The 21418-nt window shown below is 35.7% G+C and overlaps 1 protein-coding gene across 1 annotated transcript in view; it reads right to left on the reverse strand.

Annotated features, from left to right (window-relative positions):
* PTPRQ (protein tyrosine phosphatase receptor type Q) overlaps window positions 1-21418 on the reverse strand; it is a gene marked incomplete at its 5' end in the record, with an annotated part of 199117 nt that overhangs the window by 72057 nt on the left and 105642 nt on the right. Inside the window, one exon of the mRNA XM_084878250.1 lies at window positions 15437-15760. Within this exon, the coding sequence (XP_084734376.1) occupies window positions 15437-15760 (324 nt within the window). The remainder of the gene's footprint in view (window positions 1-15436; window positions 15761-21418) is intronic.

The following is a 21418-nucleotide window of genomic DNA, read 5'->3' on the forward strand; positions in this document are numbered from 1 at the left end:
AAGGACTAATTAGAAATACAAATAATCTATGAGAGGGCAAAGGGCAAAGTGGTGAATACAGATGGAGCAGGAAGTAAAGGTAAAGTTGCACAGAGGAAATGAGAATTGAATAGGCTTGGAAAGATGAAAAGGAATTTGGTAATCAGAAGAGTAGGTTTATGGAAAGAGGATCATAAGCAAAGCCACAATGACATAAATATCAGGGTCCACAGACAGAATTGTATTACCATGCAATTGCTATCTTTAGTAATCTTATGTTTATTGTTTTATACATTAAAAAATATTCCTCTAGGAAGAAGTCTGAGCACTTCATCAGGCCAAAGCAATCCATGATACAGAAAAGATTCAGAATCTCTAAATTCAAGGAATAGAGATGTCACAGAGAGAGATCAGTGTTCATTGAGAAATATAGTTGTGAACAAGCTTTAAATACAATAGTAGTTTGGGAACTAAGTTAAGGAGCACTTGCTTATTATGTTAAGGTGTTTGAAGTCCATTCTTTAAACAATGGGAAGCCGTGGTAGGGTTCTGAGAAAGCTCGGGTGGCTCTGAAAAAGGTAATTGCTCAGAAGCATTGAGTCCAGGCAGGCTACTTCCCCAAAACCAGGCGATATATGAGAAGACCCTAAGCTAGAATAGTGACAATAAGAATTCACAGGTAAGTATGAATTCTAGAGTTATTTAGAAAATTTAAAAAGAACTTACAAGCTTATTAGGTGTTCATACAAACTGAGATAGAGGAAGTAGTAAAAGGTAATTTATGCATTAATATTAGGAAAATGCTGATAGAGTTCACAGCAGTGCATTAAGGAATAGATACTGGTTTTTTATAGGGATAAGATTACAGAAGGAGATTATAAATTTGGATTTGTACTCATTGAATCTAAGAAACTCATGAAGATTAAGGTGCCTACCTGGCAATTAGAAAGATGAGACTGCCTAAACCGGTTTGGCTCAGTGGATAGAGCGTCGGCCTGCGGACGGAAAGGTTCCCGGTTTGATTCCGGCCAAGGGCATGTACCTTGGTTGCGGGCACATCCCCAGTAGGGGGTGTGCAAAAGGCAGCTGATCAATGATTCTCTCTCATCGATGTTTCTAACTCTCTATCCCTCTCTCTTCCTCTCTGTATAAATCAATAAAATATATTAAAAAAAAAAAAGATGAGACTAAAACTAGGAAGATAGGATGAAAATGGTTTTTAAGTGTGTGTTTTTGTTTTTTTATTTTTAGCTTCAGATAATCCCTTACAAATTGGGGCAGTATAAATATGAGAAGTATATATAGTTCCAGTGTTTTTACCAGATGGATATTTAAGGTGTTAATAGTAATGACAATCTTCAAACTATGAATGAATTATTGGTACTTAGAACATATTTTTGAGAGAGATAATATATGAGGAATTTAATGCCAAACAACCCATAAAAATATTTTTAATGACAGCATCAAAATAGTTTAATAATGTTATTATAGAGCAGTGATTTTCAATTAGTGTGCTGTAAGAATTTTTAAAACATACAGTACCTAACTACTTAATTAGGAGCACTGACCTATTTTACTTTAGATTGTGTAAGAAAAGAAATGACAACAGCCAACAAGACAATAGCTGTCCAGTGTGAATGAATCAAAATTAAAATTTTTTATTATATCAGCGAAAAAAATCTATTTTTTGGTGTGCCAAGGAATTTTAGCAATTAGTTTATGTGTGCCATGAAATAATAATAATAAAAAGGTTGAACACCACTGCTATAGAGGAATCTAGCAAATATGTATAACAAAGTTTCTTTGGGAAAATGCCTTTGGGGTGCCAGACATACTAGTATCCTGTCCACTTCCCCACTCAGCTCGCTCTCCCAGTCCCTGCCGGGGCCTCTTGTATCTCTTCTGACCATTGGGCTATACTTAGAACACTGACTCAGAGACCCAGTCAAGCACCCAGGGGAGGGGATGAGAAGGGGATTTCCCAGGATTCAGAGGTTTGATGAGCTGAGAGGTGCTAATAATGATGACAGAATTGGATCTGGTGACTATAAAAGAAGAGATCATAGAACCTGCATATTCTGACATGTTCAGTCTTATTACTTCTAGCTTTATGAAAACTGACTCAAATTTTAGCATATTTTGTTCAGGTTACCATGCCTAGCAAATGAGAATAATGAGAGTTCTCCCACCACCAGCATAATTAATTGCTTTTGGGTGGCCTCACAGATAATGCACTCCATTTGCAAGAGTGGCAACCCTTTTCCTTTCCAAACTGGATATTCCTTAGCAGTGTGCCCACCTTCTCCTTAACAAACAGCAGATCTGAATCTCTTTATTAAAATGTTAAATGAGTGGATGGGCCTCACGATCAAGTATAACATCACTGAGAATTATTACATTCGTCTCCTCGTGGAGAAACCAGCTTTGAAAAATATAAAATATTTGAAGGATTTCAAAGGCCTTTGACTCTGTAAAAGAGAATGAGCTACAAGCAAAGAATCAGTTTATTAGGCCCCTTGATTATTAGTGTTTTAGCAAACCTGCCTTCTAGCTCTGTAAGAACCATGGTGAGAGAAGCAATTTTCTGACAAACCATACATTTCAAGAGGTATTAGACAGGAAAATATTTTTGGCTTCCTTTCTCTTTATTTATGTCCAAATGTTCTGTTGGCTTTTAGATGAAATTTTTAAAAATATATATATTTTATTGATTTTGTACAGAGAGGAAGGGAGAGAGATAGAGAGTTAGAAACATCGATGAGAGAGAGTCATCAATCAGCTGCCTGTTGCACACCCCCTATTGGGGATATGCCCTCAACCAAGGTACATGCCCTTGACCGGAATCGAACCCGGGACCTTTCAGTCCCCAAGCCGGCACTCTATCCATTGAGCCAAACCGGTTTCGGCTTTTAGATGAAATTTATGTATTCATCCAATCAACAGGTATTTATTGAGCACCATCTACAGTCCCAGCACTAAAAAACACGAAGCCCATGGAAGTGATCAAGGTAGGTGTGGACCTATCATATAGAGCAATGGTTCTCAACCTTTGTAATGCCGCAACCTTTCGGCTCTAAAACAACAGTTCTCAACCTGTGAGAACCACTAGCAGGGTCGCCTAAGACCATCGGAAAACACAGATATTTACATTACAAATCATAACAGTAGCAAAATTACAGTTATGAAGTAGCAAGGAAAATAATTTTATGGTTGGGGGTCACCACAACATGAGGAACTGTATTAAAGGATTGTGGCATTAGAAAGGTTGAGAACTACTGATGGAGCTTCTAATATTTAATGGCTCTTCTTCACCCCACAACTGATTAGTGAACATATACTATATGCTAGGCACTTATGAGGTGCTGAGATAGAGATGAGAAGCAAAGAGATGGGAAGCATGAAACCTTTATGTCAGTGGGAGGAGACAAATAACATCTAAGTATAGTATAAAATTTAGAATCAATATACAAGTAAAAATATCCGATGTTAAGAAGTGATATGTACTATTGCAAACAATGAAGCAGGATACTGGGAATGGGAATGCTGATGGAAGTTGCCACATTAAATATGGTGGTCAGGGTATGCCTCTCCATGCAGATGACATTTAAACAAGACTTGAAGGAGGTAAAGGAGAAATAGTGTCACAGGAAGGGAAGTGGATCCTGCAAAGACCCTGAGACAGAAGTGCACATGGTGTGTTCTATGAATAACAAGTTCTCTGGTGAGTCTGGAATTATGTAAGTCAAACAAGAGCTGGAAACAAAATGGGGGCCAAGTCATGTAGGGCCTTCGATGCCACTGCTTAAGTCTTTAAAATAACCAGGGCCTCTGTAGATTTTGGTATCTATCCCATATCAGAAAGACGGGTCAAAATAAATTAGATCAAAAGAGGGAAGACTTCGTCTAGAATCTATCTGATTCATGTATCTTGATAGAGTATACCAACTCAATGGCTGTCAGGACTACACTTTTAAACCTAACTCATTCTAACAGGCAAACAAAGCTGTACAATTCGTTGCCCAGACATCACAGACAGTTTACTGAGAATTTTCTGAGGCTAAGAAAGTTGACCGGATTTTTCTGTGACTATGTTGATGGTAGCTTGTGGCTGTAAATATTTCCAGGGAAATATGTCCATACCGTCTCTGCTCTGTAATCTGGGTCCTTTGAGTTTCAACTAAGGAGAGATCCAAAATCATTTCCCATGGAAAACCTTGACTAGTTTTGCAAATATGTCTATAGACCAGCTCAGAAAGCAGTATGATGCCTTATTCAACTTCTAATCTTTCAAAGTAAAATGTCAAGGCTGTAATCATTCCTTAAATACTAGCAATCAAAGCCCTCATCAGGGAGCGTCTGCTACCCATGCAAAGCAGAGAGAAAAATAACATTAAAAAAAATTTATGGCACATAGTAATCATTAATAGTACTAAATATTTTAAGGTCTATACAGTAATCAATCATTATGAAAAGGCAAAGTATTTAGCTCCTTGCTGAGATGTGTTTTAATGCCAGTTCTTGAACTTTTTCCCAGTTTCTCTCTTCCTTTCTTTTTAAGAAACAATCACTCTAAACATTTGCATTTTCAATAAATTCAATGAAATTGCCAATTTTGTTACAAGTGTTTCCTTTGTTGAATCCTTTGTGAAAACTTTCTATTCAAATATATTATACAATTTGTATACTTGAAGGATTAGAATATGATGGAATAAGAACTCTTAAATCCAAACTAAAAAGCAAAGGCAAACGCATGCATAACTGAGATGATATATGAATATGTTATTTGCATATACTATATATTTCATCTGTATATTGCAATGAAAATGATAATTTTATTAATTAATAGGGATAATTTGAGAGAAATATGTTCAAGTCTATTATAAAGTAGTATCTAATTATTTTTAAATTATTTAAATATTATAGTATACTTATAAGTATATAATATTTCAAGTTTCTTTTAGGTAATTTTCTCTTGGAATTTATCAAAATTCAAAAATACATAATAAAATAATTCCAATGTTACATCTCTCAGTGTATAGTAAATTAGTATTAGATTCAAATAATGGGAATACAAAATTACAGTTATGAATATCAATAATCAAAATAAAAGAAGCTGATGGCAGTAAGGTATGAGAGCTGAAATATTCCAGTTTAAAAGCTTAGTAACATATAAGCATCCTTGGGAGACTTTGTTTGTCTCCCCATAAACTGTCACATTCTGATTTAGGATTGTTTGTGAAATGAATCTAGTCAGTAATGGGCCAAGATATCACTATACCCTTTCTCTTATAAATCACAGCAATTTACTCAGTGAGAATGATCTATTCTTATTCTCTCATTCCCCATAATCCAATCACTTCCTCTCATAAGCACTTTCACCCTGGTTTTCACAATAATGCATTTTCTGTAACTAACAACCATCATTTCCTGATTATCATGCTTCTATCCTTGCACAGGAATGTGGGTCTTATGTGGGTCAGGGTCATCTTTCCCATCCATCTGTGTCCTCATGCTAAGTGTGTTAGCTGAGTGGTGAGTCTGGATAGACCATCATTTTGCCTAGTCCATATAAAAGTTTGAATGCCCCCAAGTCTGTGCCACTTTGATTAAGGACCATCAAATTTTGGTGTGTCTAATACCACACTTTCAGAATAAGCACATTCAAAGACTTATTAGTAACTTTACCTTCTGCAGATCCCTGTAAATTTAATTTAATGATGAAAAATGTTGTAGAAAATACTCTGTGGTTTTTAGTGCACCATGCTAGAATGGCTTTCCTACAAGAATAAATACAAATAAATAAATGATTTGACAGCCACTTGAAGGACAGAAAATCTTAAGCTCTGGGCACTAATGATTTAAATTGTCTGCATATTTGTTCAAGTTAAATTTAAAGCTTATTTAAAGGGCCTGCCCTTCAAGGTATTTTAGTTCCAGAATTTGGTACACCGGACCACCAGATTCTCAGTTCTGGTCACCACTTCATGGACTCAGTTGTTTTTCAACTACACAAATGTTAGTGACCTCTAAAATTGTGAGCTGGCTTTGATACACCTGGAAGAATTTGTTTTGAGTTTTAGAAGTCTCTCAGGACTAAAGATGCAGCTGGGTGTTTGGATATATCTCTCAGGGCACCAAGGGTCCTGAAGAAGTTCAGCAATTAGACTGACCATATTTATGTAGGCCCAGAGCATCTCGGGACATATCCCACTGATTAAAGACTGATTTAGTCCACTGACCTCCCCTGGTGTTAGATGTTTCCCTAGAGCCCAGTGATTTCATTGCCCTGTATAGGAGACTACTGTTGTTGTATCAAATATCTCCTACTGCTTTACAAGACTTTAATTTAGTTTTATAGTTACATTTCCCAACAGCAAGATGGTATCACAAAGAGCAAATATTACAAGCCTAAAAAACTGTCCATTAGTCTATTTGATAAGTCCCAACGGTAATTTGTGAAGATCCCAACATTAGACTTCATTGTATGACTTCCTTCTTTGATGCTTAATTAATAGTTTTCCACCTCATTTCAAACTGGCTTAAGGTGAAAAAAAAAACTAAACAAAACAAACAAAAAAAAAAGCAACCAAAAAACTATGCCATTTCCAATACTAGCTATGCCAGGTAAGACTGAACATTTTCAAATGTTATTACCATTATTTTTAGAATGTGATAAGATCATTTTTGGAATTGCATCAAGTTTATAAAACAACATTCCACAACAGTGGTTATCAAACTGTGACCTCCAGTCCAGCAGCAACACCTAGGAAGTTATTAGAAAGCAAATTCTGAGGCCGTGCCCCAGACTTACTGAATCATAAGTCCTGGGGAGGCTCCAGCACTGTCTTAACAAGCCCCCCCCCTCCCCCCCGCCTGATGATTCTAATGCCTTTGGTATAAGAACCATCGCTCTATAATACCAACATACCATTTGAAAAAGTAGTGGCACTGTTCTTCAGATCAGTTGACCGATAATTACAACTCTTATAAAAAGGCTGGAAAAGGGGATTAACGGACTGCTCTCTGAAGGCTAGAGAAGTAGTAGAGGAGGGCTTGGCAGCTGGTGATAAACATGGGAACATGAATCCAGCCAACAGACACACCACAGATTAGACTCTTCCCACCTTTCATTTATTTTAATTCTGGATAAACTAAAAGAGTTTTCTTCCTCCTATCACTCCCTCCCATTCACAAAGTTCTTAGAGTGATAACAGAGCAACATGCTTCATAGGAACATAGGAAAACATTGTTAGATCCACCTTGAAGCTCTCTGAAGGAAAAACCTGAAATAATTCAGATAAGGCTATCACATATGGAATGTTAGGGCCAGGTTAAATGTTTCTATTTTGCCCACCCATTCATTGTATGCAGGGGCAATGAATTAAGGGTAAAATAAAAAAGAGAAAAGAAACCAAAAGTGTAGATTAGGGTTTTCTGTGTAAGGGAAAATTCCATCATTTGTTTAGGAATGAAGATGTTTGTGTTATTTACTTATATAATATCTCCAGGTCTTTCTTTTTTTAAAAAAAAATATTTTATTGATTTTTTACAGAGAGGGATAGAGAGTTAGAAACCCTGATGAAAGAAACATTGATCAGCTGTCTCCTGCATACCTCCTATTGGGGATGTGCCTGCAACCAAGGTACATGCCCTTGACCAGAATCGAACCTGGGAACTTTAAGTTCCCAGGCCGACACTATCCACTGAGCCAAACCGGTTAGGGCTCTGAAGGTCTTTCCCAGTCCCAGTTGCCAAAGCAAATAATATCACAGAGTGATAATCTTTAAAATGTCCTTTACTGGTTAGTTTTTAGTGCTTTTGCTGAAAAAGATATTCCATTTGCTTATACAAATTTGATTTCAAAAGATTTTATTGATATTCTATAAAACTTGCTTAACAACCTTACAAAAGCTTTATTGACATTAATATAGAGTCAAATCTTTATTAAATAGTTTAATTTTATATGCTTACTATTATTTCCTCTGCATTATGATTTCACTTGATTATATCCTCTTTGTATTCCTACTTAGCACCCCTCCACCTCTTTTTACTTTCATACCACCATGAGGCTTTGCCCAAGTTCTAGTCACATTCTAAGATCTCAGGCTCTTCCCTAGAAATGAATGAGGTTCATGACTGAATCAAAATGTAAAGTTCTTAGAATAAATAGTACCAGCATCTATTAATAAGCATAGCTATTGTTATGGTTTTTAACCATCCAGCCAAGGTCTCTCAATTCAGTTATTGGGTCCAATCAGAAAGTAACCTAAACCACCAGGCATAGTAATCTATAGAATTTGGAGTTTTGCATAGTCAACTTAGAATTCTCCCCACTCCCTTAGTAAATGTAGGAGAAAATGAAGCTGAATTTTTGTAGACCCAAGGCCTCGTACTGAGGCAGACCAGAACTAAGGTCAATGACCAAAAGCACAAAGATTTAAGCCTATTGCACACTTCTCTCATAACCAAGAGAAAGAAGATTCTCAGAAGACTAAAAATAAATTCAATTCAACATGAGATTTGAAGTTTCAGATGAGAAAGTGAAAGAATTCCTTTTTAAAAAATGATAAAATGCACCTAGCTATAAAGGGAGAGCTTTTTTTCTTTTTTCTTTTCTTTTCTTTTGTTAGGTTAACCAGGCTTCCTATAATATTGGTTTTAAAATATAATATAGTGATAATTCATATAATTTCCTTTGATTTTTAGTGATTTTACTGAAAAACACATTCTATGAGCTTATGTAATGGCCTTTCAAATGTTTTTTATTTAAATTCTGAAAAACTCATTTAATTACCTGGCAATAGCTCTTTTGAATTAAGTGTATAGTTGAATGATTTATTAAAAGTTTAATTTTATGTGTTAGTATTATGTAATCATTATAAATTATGATTTTATCCAAATAGCTTCTCTTTGTAATCATACCTAGCAGCCCAAATTTAGACATTGAGTAGGTCTAGATATTAGAAACACATATAAGACATGATCATCTGATTACTTCTGCCTTTAAGGAGCTGAGAATTCCACAGAAGAGAGAGAGAAATAAGCAATTATGACAATACATGTCAGTATTTTCACAAGCAAGTTTTGGGAGATGGGATGGAGAGAGGAATTTATGGAAAAGGCTGCTCTCCAAAAGGCAAGTAAGAAAAAAGAATCAAAGATTCTGAAGCACAAAGAAGAAAAAACAAGGCAAATACAGGGAATATAAGCAAAGTCATAAAGGAGGCCATTGAGCAGCATACTAAAAAGTATGATTTTTATACAACAAGAAAGTATAAAACTATCAAAGCTTTTAAGCAGAGGAATCGTATGTCGTATAGGCATATTCAAAAGCCGAGTTCAGATGGGGGTAGATAAAATGGGAGACAGAAAGACCATTTAGATATCTTTTGTAATAATCTAGGATATGCATTTTAAAGGTCTGGATTTAGAGACCCTTAACAGAAAAAAATAAATTTGAGAAGTATTTAATAAGTAAATTCAAAAGGACTCAGATATGGACTTGGGGGTGAGGATTGCTAGAAAGAATTAAAAATTATTTTTAGAATGCTCATTTCAACAGTTAGATGAATATACAATGCACTGAGACAGGAAAAGATTTATAGTGGGGGAGGGGCAATGATAATATGGGGTCTGAGATGTCTGTGGAAACCTAAGTAATCATACTAGTAACTTTAATGTACAAGTCTAGAAGAGAGAGATATTATCCTTTTTAAAAGTTGATGAGAGAGAGAGGGGGAGAGAGAGAGAGAGAGAGAGAGAGAGAGAGAGAGAGAGAGAGAGAAAGAGAGAGAGAGAGAGAGAGAGAGAGAGATCAATTTGTCATTTATCATTCCATGCATTCATTGGTTGATACTTATAGGTACCTTGACTGGGGGAGATCCACTCCTCAACCTTGGCACATCACGATGATGCTCTAACTAACTGGGCTCCCAGCCAGGACATGTCTGAATTACACATTTGTGAGTCTCAGAAAATTAACTGAGAAGACTTTCCACAGCACCTAACTAATTTCCTCATGTGTAGAATAAATTATATTCATTTCCTCTAGTAGCAGCAAGATAAAGTCTATTATAAAAATGAACTACTGGTAAATCAAATAGGTTTCTTTATGTCTTAGACTATGGCTTCTTATTTATTTATTTATGGCTAACCATCATATATTTGCTTCTTTACAGAAAGGTTAATATCTACTTCTATTATGATAGCATTCATCACATTAATTGAATAACTCATTAACAACTGCTTATTTTAAAAAATGCTATTCCATACTTTGTCTTCTATTTGTTTTTTCTTCTTTTTAGATAATAAAGTTGCATTCCTCGGAAACTTCTTTGATGAGGCATGTTTTGTTGAATTTTTTTAACCTAACAGATGTTTGGGTAGTTAAAATTCCTCATGAGTACGGTATCCTGTGGTTTTCACAACCTAAGTGTTACCCCAGGAATTTTCCTTCCTTGCTGTCTTCCAGTCCTGGTGGTCCATAGGAGATGCACATTATGAAGAGTCTCAATTCATTCCATTCTAATTTCACACCCATACTCTTTTAAAGTTATACATTTCCTCAACATTTTAAGTACCTATTGTGCACCACAGGGATACTTAGCAGTTTTCCAGTCTATATTCTTCCCTCTACTCAACTCAAATTGCTTTTGAGTATAGGGTTAATAAAAAAAAAATAATAGATTAGTAAAATGATCTGCAAGATTTTAATATTGCAAGTTAAATATTTCTGCCATTTGTAATTTCTGTGCTTATTTATCAATATGCACTCAGCATGATGTAGAGAGTTATGGTTATTACACAGATGACTTAAGGAGAATAGCAATTTGGCTTCAATGATCTAGATCAGAGTATGTGGGAGAAAGAAATGTTAGCTTGTGTTGGCTGAATACAGTTTCTTTATTCACTCTAGTGTACAGTGATAGATTCGGATTCAGCAAGTAAACCAACTTAATCCTCAGCTTGCAATCCAACTCTGCTCTCTGGATTTTAATTTAAATTTTCTTTTTTACTAGTTCAGAAAGAGTATATACAACATATTTTCTAATTTTACAAGCAATTTCAGAACATTTTAAAATAATATCTATTACCCAAACTAGGTTGTCCTTTATTTGAGTTATTCAAAGTGAATAATTCCAGTTCAAACTATCCATCAATTGTTCTCTCCTTATTCAGAAGTCGTAGGTTTTGATAAGAGGTTCTATTTTGCTAAGAGCTTGGACACAATTTGATGCTATTATAATAAAATGTACATATCAGAAATAGTAGTTTTTACCAACTTATATTATTGTTTTGACCTTTCTATTATTCAAATAAGTTGTTCACTTTCATAATTTTATCTTCTCATATAATAAAAGGATAATATGCAAATTGTCCAAATGGCAAACGGCTGGTCACTATGATGCGCACTGACCTCCAGGGGTCAGACACTCAGTAGAGGAGCTGCACCCTGGTGGTCAGTGCGCTCCCACAAGGGGAGGGCCACTCAGCCAGAAGCCGGGCTCACCAGCTGGCAAGCACAACGGTGGTGGTGGGAGCTTCTCTTGTCTCCATGGCTGCACTAAGGATGTCCAATTGACGGCTTAGAACTGAATTGGCCTAAGCCTTCAGTTGGATATATCCTGTGGGCTCCCTGACGGTGAGAGGGTGCAGGCCAGGCTGAGGGACCTAACCCCCCCCCCCCCACACACACACACACACACTGAGTGCAAGAATTTTGTGTACTGGGCCTCTGGTATATTATAAAATGACTATTTTTTAAAAACCAAAGATAAGTAATACAAAACTTTCTAATTATCTTCCTCCAGATTATTTCTAATGTTTGCAAATGGCTATACTTTTCTTGTTTAGTCTGCAATCAACATCTAAGCATTTCTTACATTTAATTTTAAAAACATCACTGCTTTTAAGATTTTTATTGCTTGACTGTTCTAATTTTTGATTCCTATACTATATGTTACTTTACCATATATATATATATATATATATATATATATATATATATATATATAATCTTGCAATAATATATGTAGTGTCTTTTTGTCTTTTATATCAAATGTAATCTTAGATTATCTCTTCTTGGCTTAATATAACAAATACAACTTTTTTTTTTTACTGCAGTACTATGAAATTCAAATATTAGAAAAAATGTCCCCTCAATTCTTGAAACTAAAAGAAGAATAATCAACTAATTTTCCTGACTTATACGACTAAAATAATGTACTATTCTCACCCACATATGAATATTCAGATGAAAAACTAGTAAGTTTGAAAATATTAAGAAAAATTATATCTATTGTTACAAATTCTGAAATACAGGGTGGGGGAAAAGTAGGTTTCCAGTCATGAGTATGCAAACAGTTTTTTTCTTGTATTATTGTTTACTAATTATTGTATTATTTTCCATAGGAACAACTATAAACCTACTTTTCCCCATCCTGTATATAAATCTTTTCATTTCCTCTTAATCACAATGGAATAAAGGCAAAAAGCAAGGTGCCAAGCATAGATTTCTTGGCACTCCAAAACTTAGAGTCAAAGAAAAAGAGGATGAGCAAAGGAGGCTTAGAAAGAGCTACCAGAGAGGTAGGAAATAAACCAGAAGGGTAGATTTCACAGAAATCAAAAGTCAAAGTGCTACAAAGAGGAGAGCTTGGACAATTGTGTTGAAGGCTGACCTGTCTAGATTTTATCTCAAATGTTGAATTGCATTAACAAACATTTGTTGGACACTTACTATTCAAACATTATGCCAGGTACTTTGGGGAATAGAAACAAAAGATGCACGTAGTGCCCTAGAAAATAAAGCCTCTAGATCAAAGCTTATTTCACTGTCAATAAAGGACTATAACAGCATCCACTTATCACTGAAAATCTGTGTGTGTTACTCTACTAATAGGTACTCTTTTTTTTTTTAAAGAAAAATATGGTTTTGATTTTAAAGTAATAACCTAGTAAAAGTCTTGGTTAATATAGAAGGATGGTAACATAAGGTCCCCATATTATGGAGGGTTTGTGTGAGATGGTGAAAGGCATTTCAAAGACAGTGTAGTCTTCTCTCAGAGCAGAACTTGATTTACAATTTATTTGTTTTGTATGGTAGCCACCATAATTATATGTAGATTATAGAGTCCTGATGCATGAGATTCGTGCAAGAATGGGCCTTCCTTCCCCTGGTTACAGCACTGCCTTCACTCCGGCTTAAGTCACCTTTTCACTCTGGCCCAGAGCCGCCTTTCTGCCTTCCCAAGATGCCCAGAGGCCCAGAGCAGCTGGGGCAGTGCAGAATGCCTGCGTCCCACCTTGTCCCTGGCTGCTCAGTGCCTGCATATGCAAAATAACCCACCATATTTGTTGGGTTAAATTTGCATACTCACTCCTGATTGGCTGGTGGGCATCACAAAGGTATTGTTAATTTGCATCTTATTCTTTTATTAGTGTGGATAGTGTTCATGATAAGTAAAAGAAACACTTATTTAATAATGGTTAATATCTAAACAAGTAGGGTAACAAGTTAGTTTTTTTAAATATTGAACTAAAGTTGCAAGAACAATCTTTACCCACTCTTAGTGATTTCTCTGGAAAAACATTTAAAGAGTGTTTACTTGAATGCAGAAGTCCTGAAATATGTATAGATGACAGAACAATTTTGAGAGATTATTTTGTTTCTTCTCTGTATTTTTCCCTTTTCCCCAGCTCAAGTTGGAAGTCAGACCCTAGGTACTTCTTTGTGCCAGAACTTTCTTCAGGTGAAAAGCATACACTAAAAAGCTTTTAGAAGACAGATCTGTCTAGGAGGGAGAGAGAAAGAGGGAGAGAGAGAGAAGGATGAGAAGAAGAAGAGAGAGGGAAAGAAGGAGAGGGAGAGAGAGAGGAAGAGGAGAGGAAGAGGGAGAGGGAGAGGAAGAGGGAGAGGGTGAGGGATAGGGAGAGGGAGAGGGAGAGGGAGAAAGGAAGGGGGAGAGAGGAAGGGGAAGAGAGGAAGGGGGAGGGGAAGGGAGGGAGACAATGAAAAGGTTGTAAAACCTGGTTTCATATACTGCAGATATGAGGAGAAAATGTAGGCATGGACAAAGGATTCTTGATATCAATTACTATAGTCTAATGACAGACCACAAGAGATAGCAGTAATATTTTGTTGTAATATAAGACTCTGTGACACAACTCTGAAAGTCTGAGAAAACCCTAATGACAGAAATAAATTTGCCATTGGTATTCAATTAAATTAAAAGTAAATGTGTTATTACTTGAGTTAGTTTGTGTACTAACTCAGTAATTTTTATGTTCAGTGATTTTTACACTATTTAAGTAGAAATTAACACATAGATATAAACTGTAACAGAAATCAGTGTGTGTGATATATATAATGATATATAGCATATGCATAGATACATATATATGTATATAATATATACTCTTATTCATATATATATATATATATATATATATATATATATATATATAGTTACCAAAAATAAATCCACAACTTAACAATTGATAACTCACTTAATTTTCACTCCTTTTTAGGTTTAACTGATTTGAAATAATGGGTGAAGCCTGACTAAGCTTTGTTCAAAGAAAATTTGTCCTAAAGTGCCGCAAAATTTTTTATGGAGATACATAAAAGATAAATTTACTGTACAAAACCAGCAACAGTGGACAAATTGAGGGCACAAAAATACCAAATGAAATTATTATTGATGTTTGTGATTCCATTGCTTTGCATTGTCAGCAGTGCCTGGACAAGAATGGTCATCAGTTTGAAAACAGGCACTGACAAAAAAAATTATTCCTTTCTGTATGTGGGAAACTGTCTATTGTCTTCACTAGTAGAGAGATGTGGACCAGGATCCCAGAATGCTGGTGACCCTTGAGCTCTGGCAAAGGTCAGGGCTTTACAACCACTGTTTAATCCAGACAATGGTAACTGAAGCAACTTCCCTACCAGACAGTCATGTAAATCCTTATTGATAAAATAGTCTGCCTGTTACTGGAAATTACCTGCATAAGGAAGGGCTATAGGTGTATCCCAAATTGAACAAAAGGATGGCAAGCCCGGAACCCAAGTGGAGTTCTTCCTCTTGAATTGGGCTCCCCTTGGTCCCCCAGTATTTCCAAATTATTTCTTGTCTCATTTCTTTCATTTGTGTGTGGACCCTCTTCCAGAGCTTGAACCCTGAACCACATGGGACGTGGGTATTCACATCTGCAGATTATTCTACACACACACACACACACACACACACACACACACACACACACTTTGTATGAAAACCATCATTTACTTAAACGTTAATGATGTTGTCACAGCAAGTAAGGAAGTTAGTTTTAAAATATAAAATTTAGGTTGTAAGAGCAATCTTTAGCTACACTTTGAGTGCTTCCTATAGAAAACCAATTAAAGAACTTTTTCTTGATTGCAAAAATATATGTACCTATACAGGACAAAACTTACGGCCAGGCAGGGTTTGTGCAGATATCCAACTTGAAGCATTGCCATAGCCAGCATTGGTGCTGGCAGCCACTTGGAATCTGTACCATCTAAATTTCTTTAAGCCATACACTGTCTCTTCAGTTAGGTCAGCTTCATAGAGGTACTGAATTTTTTGATATTCGATACATTCTTCAGAATCCCATTCTCTGCAATTTTGAGCTCGAAGTTGAGTGGTAATCTTGTAATTTTGGAAGTAACCAAAAATAGTGTCAGGTTTCATCCATGTCAATGTTGCACTAGTTGATTGAACATCAGAAAAAGAAATATTTGTGGGAACACTGGGAACTAAAAATTAAAGAGAAAAAAATACAAAGTCATTGGAATTACTGAACATTTTGTTAACAGAAGTAAAAGATGATATTAAAAAAATACTACTTATAATGTAACTAGTGGCATAATAAAGTGTCTTATTACAATTGCCCTTAGTTTAAATATTAAGCTGATGCTTCAGAGACCGCAGGTTCAAAGAGGTGGAAGACAAAATAATTGTGATTATTTTTATTTCTAGTTTTGCTCCCTATTTCATTTACAACATAAACCTTGCTTCATCTATACAAGCACTGGTACAAAAAAACTTGTATGCTCATAGAGTCCTATGTCCTTCCCTAGGTATGGTCTGAGTTTTTAATATTCAGTTCCTAAGAAAGACATTCTATATTGAAATGTCTAGACAGACACAAGGGCATCTTATATATAGTAAATGTTGAGTATAAAATAATTTAAAATAAGATTATTAAATGAATTCATAATTATTTTATCTTGTACAATTTAGAATTAACAAAACTATTTCTAGAATATCATCCAGCATACTGATATTAATTCTCAGACTAAGACATTGGTGTATCAACTATAATACATGCTCCTACTTGAACTCACTTATTAGATTTCATATTTATTATTGGTTTGCTATATTCATACCATGTGCCAGGCCCGGAGCCTGTTTAGGGATTAAAGATACATAGGTTTATGTCTTTTTTTTAATAGCCATTTATTGGATAAGAAATATAAGCATGTTGTGGTTAGAAATATGAAAGAACAATTATACTAAGTGGTATGGGTATGTCCTTCAACCATGCCTATATGTAAGGAGTTTTGCTCAAAAGTCTGAGATAGAATGAATAACAATGATTTGTATGGAAATGGAAAAACTCATAAAAACTATATGCAAACTTAAAAATAAGGCAATTAATAAATAGAAAACTCACTCATTCCTAAACATATCATATGAATTCAACTTTTAATAAATACAAATGAGTACCCAATTTGTTCCAAGTGATACTGTAGGTTCTTTATTATGAAGAAAATAAATTAAAGTCCCTATCCTTGTGTAATTTACATTAAGGAGCTTTAACTATCTATATAAAGAGGAAATATGCAAATTAGATCGGGGCTCTGTCATGAGTCATGACCAGAGAGGAGAAGATTGCTTGCTCAGGTGAAGCCAGGAGTGGAGACAAAGACAGATACTGGGGCCTGGAGCAGCTCTGGCGGCCTGGAGCAGACACAGGCAGGGAGTAGGGGCGGCCTGGGATAGAAATCAGGACAGGTCCAGGCCACCCACAGTGGTGGTCCAGACTGACTCTCGTGGTGGCCTGCGGGGTGCCTCCTCATGCACGTTCAATTGCACACTGGGCCTCTAGTATATATATATATGTGTGTGTGTATATATATATATATATATATATATATATATATATATATGGCTAATATACAAAGTGTCCCCTTGGGAGTTGGACCAAGAGACTGGGTGTTTGATCGCTCACTATGGCATGTGTTGACCAACAGGGGGTGGTGCAGAACAAGAGAAGGCTTTGGGCAACAGCTGATAGCCAACAGCTGGCAGCCAGCAGCTGGGAAAGGAAGGTCCAATTGGCCCTAATAGCTGGCCAGGCCTAGGCACCCTATCCATGCTCGATTTTCATGCACTGGGCCTCTAGTATACAATAAAAGTATAAATAAGTATTACATATAGTACTTTTGATGATGATTTGTGTTGTGGAGGAATGTAAGGAAGCAAAAAAAAAAAAAAGAATTACGGGGATATTGAAATTTTAATTGAGTCATTAGAGAAGGCCTCATTGATTAGAAAACATGATGTTCTTGATAAAGGTGGAAAAAGATCATCCCAGCAGAAAAAATACATTATGAAGGACCCTAAGTTGGAACCATGCTTGGAATAATTGAAGAATAACATAGAAGATAGTGTGTCTCCTAGGAGTCAAAGTCTAAGAAAAAAAAAACACTAAAAGCTAGATTATGTAGAATGTTGTAAATCATTCTTACTTTAATCTGGATAGAAAAGTGACAGGCTCTACTATGTTTTCATGGAATCACTCAAGCTAATGTGTTGTGAATAGACTAAGGGATACAAGGGTGAGAAGAGGGAGAATAATTAGGAGGCTATTGTAAACTCAACATGGGAGATCATGATGGCCTAGACCAGACTGTAGTGGTAACATTGACAGGAAGTACTGAGATTCTAAATATAATTTAAAGGAGCACTAATGGGATTTGTTGATGTGTGACCTGTGGTGTGTGAGAGAAAGAGAGGAGTAGAGGGAAATGCTAAGGTCTTTGGATTGAGCAAAATAAATATGAAGTCACTATTAACCAACAGGGGGATAACTGTGGCAAGAGTAAGCTTTGGGAAGAAAGATTGAGAAGTGATTTTGAGTATGTTTACTTTGAAAGGCTTATTAGATATCCAGAAGAAGATGTGAAATAGTAGTTTCATGAGTTTGGTGTTATGAAGAGAGGTTTGGACATGAGTTGAAATTTTAGATTTCCTCTTAAATTTTTACTGAATTATCTACAGACAGATTGCTTGTATATTTGCCTAACTCTGGAAAAGACAAGAAAGTCTAAAGCAATGGAAAACAAGTAGGAGATTACTACAGCCGTTGGATTAAATTGACCAGATTTTATTACTCTGTTTTCAAATATTAATATTTGTCATCAAATATCACTGCATTTAAGCAAACAATGTTTAAAAGAGCATTGCAAACAGAACATTACTTATAATACCTCCCTCTTCTATCTTTAGTTATGTGGGAAAGCAATTAGAGAAAAGCTATTTTTTAAGAAAAATAAATTACCTTTGTAGAAGAAATTTTGAATTGTTTAAAAAGTAGAATTCCCATAATTCAGTTAAATTCCTCAGCCACTGAGTTTGAACTCAACTACTTGAAGAAAAGATACATTTTCAAGATATTTTAACACAAAGCAGAGAAACATGACTGGCTTGGGGATTCTGGATAAGTTTTAAGAGACAAGGCAGCATGTGAGATGGGATTTCATTGATTGTAAATGTAGAGATTCTAGGGAGTAATGCGATCTAAGCCAAGTGAGATCATAGTTCATAATTCATATTGGCAATTTCAAATAGAAAGACTGCATAATGGCCTGGGGACATACTTTTTCTGTGGGACTTCCAGATAGCTTGTCAGGCAATGGAAAGTTGTCAGAATAAGATGTTCAGAAGTCTATTTTATCAAGTCAAGTTTGGCAATTGCACAAGAGGAAAATGAACAAATTCACAGGCCATTTGATTTGTTCAGGAAAGAAGAAACAATGTGTTAGTCAAGTTTTAGGTCTATTTTGGTGGTTGCATTTATAGAACAGGCAAATGAATTAGAAGATTAGAGAATCAGAATTTGAAAGAAGTTTAGAGATGATCTTGGTCAACTTGTCTTTTTATGTCTGACCTTTATGTAGGCAAATGTCCCCTAAGATTATTGGCTTCTTCCAGTGTTTCTACCAAACACTGACATACGTACTGATATGATGAAATCTTGCTGTTGTAATTAAGAATTCAAATAAGTTTACTTCAAAATAGAGAGAGATTATTCAGTGGGCCTGATTTTATAATGTGAGTCCTATAAAAGCACAGAGTTTTCTTTGGCTAGTTATGAGAGAGAAAAGTAAGATATATAAAGCAAAATATATATTCGGTGCACAAAAGTTTCTCCACTGCTGGCTGTGTAAAAAAGTTGAGGACATCTCTAGTCACTGAGAGTAGCCTTTGGCTAAGCACCAGACAGGAAATGGTGATCTCAGTCAGGCAGCTCTAAGGAACTGAATTCTGCCACAGCCACATGAGCTTAAAAGAGGGCCTGAGCTCCACCTAAAAGTACAGCTGACTGCACATTGGTTTCCGCTGTGAGACCCTGAGTTGGGAATCCAGGCACAGCATGCCCAGATTCCTGACCTACAGAACTGTGTGTGAATCCATGTCATTTTAAGTTTCTAATTTTGTGATAACTTGTGACATACAACAGAAAACCAATTCAACTTCCCTCCACAAAGTGACCAATCTATACTTACCTAGCCTTTGCTTAAATATAGAGAGCCAAAGGAAACTCAAAATCTTGAAGGGCTTTATTTTAAAATTTATTTCAGGATAGCACTATTAATTTGTTCACCCTTCATTATTTTGAATTGATATCTATTTTCCTATAAATCCTAGTTCTACCCTGAAAACCCACCTCAAATAGGAATAATCCTATTGTCATCTCTGCTTCACTCCATTTATACTAAAGATCTAAAAAGATTTAGATTCCATATTAATTTCTATAAAAAATATTGAACAACTATATGTACACACACACACAAGTGCCCATCTACCTATTAGATTTTGTCCCTGAAGGTCTATATTAATGCTTGCAAAAATGAAGGCATTTAATAAATATTTTTTAATATATGAACAAATGAATAAGAGGGTATAATAGGGATTTGATTTAGACAGATGGTCAGGAAAAAAATTATGATCAATTATTATTTGACCAGAGATCTGATAGATCAGATGTAGCTTCCCAGGAGAAAAACAATAGAATGTGTTAAGATTCTAAGGAAGAAAAGAGAAACATCTAAAAAAAAGGCTATTGTAACCGATAAGGACGTAGATAGGAAGATAGGAAGTTGGAGAAGTAGGCCAAAAATAAGAAAATATTGAGCCTTCTAGACTAGATTCAAGAGTTTTAGTTTCATTCTAAGTCCAGTGGGATAATTGAGGAGTTTTAGGTTGACTCTTCGATTGCATTAAGACCATAGAATCTGCTTTTTCCCCAGGAGAACCAGGGAGTATGGCCTAGGCACCACCAAGCACCCATTCTTCCTTTCAATTCCCATGGCCTAGCATTTACTGGGCCAATAACATGAGGAAGGAAGAGGGGTGCGTTAGCTATCCAATAAACTAAAGAAGAAAGAGGGCTACCCTTTCCCCATTTCAGCAAGACTGGATGCCCATGGTTGTAGATGGAACTTCCCCCTTCAAAGTTAAGATTAAAAAAAAAGAATTACTTTAAACTTTCTTGCCCAGTAAAAAGATTTTCAGCAGGTTAATATTGACCCATAGACTCCAGCATTTTCAAAAAAAAAGTGTTACAAAGAAGTCATGGTCTAAATAGGATAGTATTTTAACTTGACAAAGAAACAGGGTCTGTGCAAGAACTGTTTATTTTTAATCTAGCTACGAAAGAGTAACAACAATTGCAGTTGCCTTCCTTGTGACAGGTACAGTGATGAACTTGAACAGAGCCCCAGTGTCTGGCACATAGGCACTCAGTAAGTGTTGACTGTGTGATTAGATTATGCTCCATTGAAACAGCCCTTTGGTTTTCATGTAGTAAGAAACTTTGTCCACATTTTCCAATCAAATGTATTTAAAAGAATGATAAGAAATGAAATCTAATCTGAGGCCAAATATATAGTATAACTCATGCACCATTCTTTGTAACAAGGCTACCATACAGGCACTCATAAATGACCAGCAGTAACCCTCATTTATATCCAGTATCTTCTCTTTTGATGAACTGTGTATTGAACCAGTGTATTTCAAAGCGACTGCCCTATTGAATTACAGATACAAAAAGGATTACACTCATTTTAGCATGGAGAATCAGATTTCCATTCTTTAAGAATGACTAAAACCCTCAAACTTTTTCT

Source organism: Pipistrellus hanaki (genome assembly GCF_964339955.1).
Source record: "Pipistrellus hanaki genome assembly, chromosome: 3".
NCBI classification, from domain to species: domain Eukaryota; kingdom Metazoa; phylum Chordata; class Mammalia; order Chiroptera; family Vespertilionidae; genus Pipistrellus; species Pipistrellus hanaki.